Source organism: Notothenia coriiceps, unplaced genomic scaffold (genome assembly GCF_000735185.1).
Source record: "Notothenia coriiceps isolate Sejong01 unplaced genomic scaffold, NC01 NC01_scaffold00029463, whole genome shotgun sequence".
Classification (NCBI taxonomy): Eukaryota; Metazoa; Chordata; class Actinopteri; order Perciformes; family Nototheniidae; genus Notothenia; species Notothenia coriiceps.
Window position 1 is genome coordinate 1 of NW_011362164.1, and position 6,195 is coordinate 6,195.

Here is a 6,195-nt window from a genome sequence, read left to right on the forward strand (position 1 = left end):
GGCACAATCTGAAACATCCTGAAAAAAAGAAGTGTTTTTTGTCATTAAAGTTTGTATTTTTATAAATACTTCAATGTACCTATGGAGATGGATATGAACCAAACCAACGTTCATGTAAATGGAGCTTTCTGTACGGTGGCCGACAGCCCAAAACATTTCCATTAGGTTTGACCAACTTGAGGAAACATGTGCAGCCTTTAATTTAACCTTAAAAGCTTAAACGCTGCAAGAATCTCAAAACACAACGGAAACCAGGGGACACTAAAAAGTGACGAACACAGCGCTTGGTGACGTTCAGGATTATTAAACTGGACAACTGTCTCTGTTGTTGGAAACACACCTAAACAAATGTTTTATGGACTTATTTTAACAATGTGATCACATGACTCCTTCTGATCTGCAGATCTGCTGTAAGCTACATAGCTAATGTAGCTAACCTAGTCCTTTCAGATATACTGACAAACACTTAAAGTTATGAGGCAGAGACAGTTGTCCATCTTTATAATCCACTAAGTGGAAGTGGAAGTGTTTTGGTTTGTTGTAGCACCGGCCACCATACCTAAAAAGAAAATTAAACTAGATTAAATAATGACTTTTTCATTTTTAAAGACATTAACATTTGAATTCAACCTCATATTTCTCCATTACTGTCCGTATCATCGTAGCTGAGATCTTTCTCAGGACTTTTTGTTGGCAGATCAACTTGTTTATGCTTAGCAGTGAATTCTGGGACATGTTTTCCTGCTTAAACTCGATCTCTAAGTTGCCCTGCTGTCGAATTTCTTCTTATTTTCGGGCTACATGTAGCAATAGGCGCCAAACAGAGGCTTCATCTTGTTGGGGAATCCAAACGAGCGCACCCCGGCTTCAGGGATTCCTCCACAGAGTTCCCGGGGGTTGCTGATGGGAAACCGTACGCTGCCGTCTCTCAGCCATCCGCCGTCACACTGGTCGTAGTTTTGGAAACGCCAGGCGGAGTAAAGATGGCCGACCAGCGCCAACTCCGCTCCCTGACGCTGACATGCGTGCCCGGCCTGTTCAAAGGAGAAAGACCCCGAGACGAAGGAGACGGAGCCTGAGAGAGGAGATAAGATAGATAGATGGAAAGATACTTTATTGATCCCAATTTGTGAAATTCTTTTAATTAGAGAGCTTTAATCCAGAGAACGTTAGCTAGCTACCACAACCTTTATGTCTTTATGGTCCTGCAGAAAGCTCTAACAATGTTTAAAAAGAGGATCGAAGCACCACAATGTCCATGTTCATTGGCCATTTATTTGAAAAAGATCCTGTCAACCACTTGAATTTTCGAAATTGCGGACGTCATTTCCAGCCGAGGAAACAGTATTTTCCCACAGAATTTAACCCACTGGATCAATTTCAGGGATTTGGATATTGAACTACATGTTTTTGATTATGGGGAAATTCAATTCAATACTAAGAAACTTCTTCAGAGCTTTTTTCTGTCATTTTTAACACAACTTGATAAACTGTGGGGCTTATTAGAAAGCATTTGGTACACGAAACCACACTCTACTAATACTAGTCTTCTATGTTAGCAGAATTAGGACACCGACACCGAAACTTGGTTCATGTCATGCAATTTGGTTGGATTATGTTCTCACTGCAATGAAACACCACTCGGGTTTATTTGGAAACGATCCAAGACCAACTCTCACAAACTGTCTCGGACCGTTTTCTTTGGTCTGCATCGATGCACGATTATTGAGTTCAAAACCACCCAAACGAGCCGCACCAGATATCAAATGAAACTAAATATTGGCTTGTGAAACGCCCATAAAAGTCCCCTTTGCTTCAGGCTTTCTGTCACCAAACCAGACAAAACCTTGATCTGTGTTGGGAAAATACTGAATGTCCTCTTCCAACATGAGAGTAACATGATAACAAAGGTATCAACTGTAGCTGTGAACATGACAGGATGTGTGATTACCTAGAAGAGCATCAGGACTGTTTGAGGCATATGATAGCTATGTGATTAACATGATGATTCAGCCTCTATGGAGAGAGACATATGACAAGCATGATCATTTCTGACGTGGAGCTAATCTGAAGTAAACATTGAATACTGCTTTCTATTCCTCCATCTTGTGACTGTGGAACTCCCTCTCTTGGATATCAGCATGTGAAGGACACTGTTCAGGAACTAGTTGATGCTCTGTATGTGATGACTACTTCCATTCTGGAGAGGATCACAGATACATGGATCCTGAGATTCAAGCTCAAGCCGGGGTCCAGTGAGATTTTTCAAACAATCCCAATTTGGGAAATGTTTGAGTTGCAGCAACATAAAAAGACAAGGAGAAATTGAAGAAATGAAATGAAAAGACTAGAAATAAACAATTAAAAATGTAAACGTCTCAAATAGTAATAGAATAGCATTAAAAAAGTAAAAAATATACATGTGGAAAATATAAATGTACAGTAACATATATAAGCAGGATATATACATTAATAGACATTTAACCTCTGTTCTTCCTCTCCCTTGATCATCCTTAGCAGCAGTGCCTTATCAAGTATTAAAGATTCAAAAGATTAAAAGGATTTATTGTGAAATGTACATAAAAAACCTTGATCTTTAATTTTTAAATTCGGTGTAGAAATGGCAATGAAAATCTTCTGACCTGAGCTGCTCCAAAAATACAAATAAATAGTGCAAAAAGTCTATATACGTGTAAATAGAATATGATTATGTACAAGAACAGAATATGATATTAAATAATGTACATTAAGACAAAAGGTCAAGGCGTGACGAGTGATATATTTTTTCTAACAATCTTCACCCACTCAAAGCTTACCAGAAGTCTGCGAGGTGAAGCAGAAAGCGTCAAACCGATCCTGATTCTTATCTTTCGCTCCATAACTGCGGATGCCGGGGAGCAGCTCTCCTCCGCATGCGGGTCGGGGCTGGATAATGGGGTAATGAACCGTGCCGTCCTGCAGCCAGCCGGCGTTACACCAGTCCAGACCCTCCGTCCACGCTGCAGGAGGACAAACACGCTGATTTACCTGCAAGTCCACATGTTACTGTGTGCAAATACAATGAAAAACCAGAGGTGACAGGGCTTTCGCTGTTTCAGCTCTCAAAGTCAAAGTAAACTTTATTGTCAATCTTTCAGTTTGTGTGTACTACATACAGAGACATCGAAATACAGTTTCCCACAATCCCGAATACAAAAACAAATATATATAAAAACATGTATAAAAATATGTATACCTACAATCAAAAGACACATTTATACATATGCCCACATTAATGCTGCGTTCACACCGGACGCGATACACATTTTGGTGGCGGCACGATTACATGTAAAGTCAATACAAAGACACGGACAGACGCAAATTCGCTTCGACGGTGCGCATGAAGCGGTTGATGCGATGCAAACCGCTCGAGTTACATTTGTTCAACTCAAGCGTGAAATTCGCTTGACGCGTTAGCACAGTAGCCAATCAGTGGTGGGGATCTCAGCCTGCCGTCACTGAAGTTGGATCAGAAAAGCAAAAATATCAGCTGTTAGCACTCAGAGCTCACAGCTCCTCAAATCTGTTCAGAAACTGGACAAAAGTTAAACAAGCTACAAACCACAGACCGGATACAAAATATTGGTGTACATTGTGTGCATTAATGTAATGCATAGAGTCTATGTCTTTTCAGTCCTGTTTACCTCTGTACAGCTGGTGGTATGAAGCTAAGATGCCGTCTTGCTCGGCACAAACCTCCTTCGCCTCGTGGAAAGTCAATCTGTAGCGGCCGTCTTCACTCTGGTACGGAAACACAACTCCTGCAGAAAGAAGCAGGGTGTTTTGACCAGAGATGGAAAAAGTACACACATCCTTTACTAAAGTAGAAGTAAAGATACTTGTGTTTAATAAAAGTAGAAGTACTGACTAAACTTCATTACTCAAGTAAAAGTAAAGAGGCTTTGAAATGTACTTCAGTAAAAAGTACCCATAACTAGCAGCTGTTTTAAAGAGCACCTGACCTCCCTTTATATTAATAGAACAATAATGTCATTGTTAGCTAATGAATGTTTCCATGGTGACCAACGGCAACATGACAACGTTTTCATTGGTCCCTCTTCTTTAGAGAAGACCAGGAAATGATGGATACACGGATCGTGTTCAAATCAATAGGCACGCAATGACTCTAAATAATAATGATCACGCCACCAAACACACATTCAGACTAAAGGAACCAGCCTGTTTGGAAAATGAGAGAAGTAGAAAGTACAGGTATTTGAGTTCAACATGTAAGAAGTACAAAGTAGGCTACAGGTATTTGTGTTCAAAATGTAAGAAGTAGAAAGTACAGGTATTTGTGTTCAACATGTCAGAAGTAGAAAGTACAGGTATTTGTGTTCAACATGTAAGAAGTACAAAGTAGGCTACAGGTATTTGTGTTCAAAATGTAAGAAGTAGAAAGTACAGGTATTTGTGTTCAAAATGTAAGAAGTAAAAAGTCGTCAGAAAAATAAGTGGTGGAGTAAAGTGCTGATACCAGAAAAATGTACCTACAGTAAGGAAGTAGGCCTATTCATACTCCAGTACTTCCCACCACTGGCTGCCAATGGTCTCCATACTGCTTTGATTACCTTCTATCCTCAGAGTAATGACCACGCTCTCGTCCTCGATGCCGTTCACCAGCTCGCAGCGGTACTTCCCCCCGTCGTCCAGCAGGAGGCGTCTGATCTGCAGCGAGGCGTCCATGCTGTGAGATCTCCGGAGAGACGCTCGCGCTCCAAGATGGCCGTACGGTTTAAAGGCTTGTGCGTTAGAGATCATGATGATGTTTTCCCGCCCCACGTTCTCCGGCTCCAGCTTGGTCCACTTCACTTTGTAATGTCTGGGTTTGGTTCTGATGATACACGGCAGGGTGGCGTTTTGTCCTCTTAGAGCGACGACCTCTGCGTAAACCGGAGGCTCCAAGAGGTACTTCAGCTTCGAGGTAACTGTGGAAGAACCGGAATCAATCAATCAATCAATCAATCAATCAATCAATCAATCAATCTTCGCTTCCTCAGTAGAGTAAAGAACATTGTGAAGGACAATTCACACCCTGCATGGGCACCATCTGTTTGACCTACATAGGCCTATGTCTTAAAGCAAAGACAAACAGACTTAAAGACAGTTTCTTCCCCAGAGCAATAATTACACTAAACTCTGGCTTGCACTGACACAATATATGTATATATACAGGACTGTCTCAGAAAATTAGAATATTGTGATAAAGTTCTTTATTTTCTGTAATGCAATTAAAAAAACAAAAATGTCATACANTGTATAAGCAGCACAGACATTGCCCTCTGCTGTTTTCAGACAGTATTAATACTAACGCTTCTTCCTCTCTTAGTTTAATCTGTGGGATCCACGGATAGAGAAACTCTCTCTGGAGGGAACCCAGGGATTTAGCCTTTGCAGACCATTTACATGCACTAAAGCCTATATAGCACACTACAAGAAAGAGAAAACCCCAACAAGCAGAATAAGGTCTCTTTAAACACCAGGGTCAACTATTTGTTTCATGTTGCCATCACTTTTTCTGGAAGGAGGAAGAAACATGCTTAGTATATTTAGCTAAATAAGAGTATTTCTGTGGATGAATATAAAAAGGCTAAGAAACATCTTGCTCTTATCGCTCCCCTAGTCGTTACTTTAATACATTTTATAAGGCACAATGTGTGATGTATTTACACACAACTCAGTATGAGCCAGGAGTCCCATGTGGATTTAAACACCACAGTTCATATCATGATACAAGCAGAGAGAAAAAAACATGCTCTTTGTACACTTCGTGCACAGACATGTTGGGGGGCGGCAGCTCCAGTGAGAAAAGGTTATTTCCCATAATCATTTATTAAAAAAAGCACAATTAAAACCCATATCTTCCATTTCAGCTCAATTAAAGCACATATGCAAAACGATTTTACACAAAGCATTCTAACTACAATATGTGATTAACTCTACTTATTGAAATGCAAAAGGCTTAATGTACTTTTTCTCAAGTCAGATGGAGTTCAACATGAAGAATAGGAAGTGTTTGGAGCCTTGACAGATTATGGTTTCCTTACCAAGACCGATTTCTTCTCTGCTCTGCAGCTGCAGCAGTTCTCAGTAACGTATTTCCGCCTGCAGGTGAACGCTCTCTGACACTTCAGATTTATGTGGTTAATTGATTAG

At 40.4% G+C, this 6,195-nt stretch overlaps 1 protein-coding gene across 1 annotated transcript; it reads right to left on the minus strand.

The window, feature by feature from the left end:
- Nucleotides 1–364: 364 nt before the first annotated feature.
- Nucleotides 365–4,989, minus strand: hapln2 (hyaluronan and proteoglycan link protein 2; the record flags this gene model as incomplete). Its single annotated transcript, XM_010786693.1, has 4 exons — nucleotides 365–1,075; nucleotides 2,817–2,999; nucleotides 3,684–3,800; nucleotides 4,611–4,989. Coding segments are annotated over 4 exons (957 nt in total), but the record flags the coding sequence as incomplete, so codon positions are not given.
- Nucleotides 4,990–6,195: the final 1,206 nt, after the last annotated feature.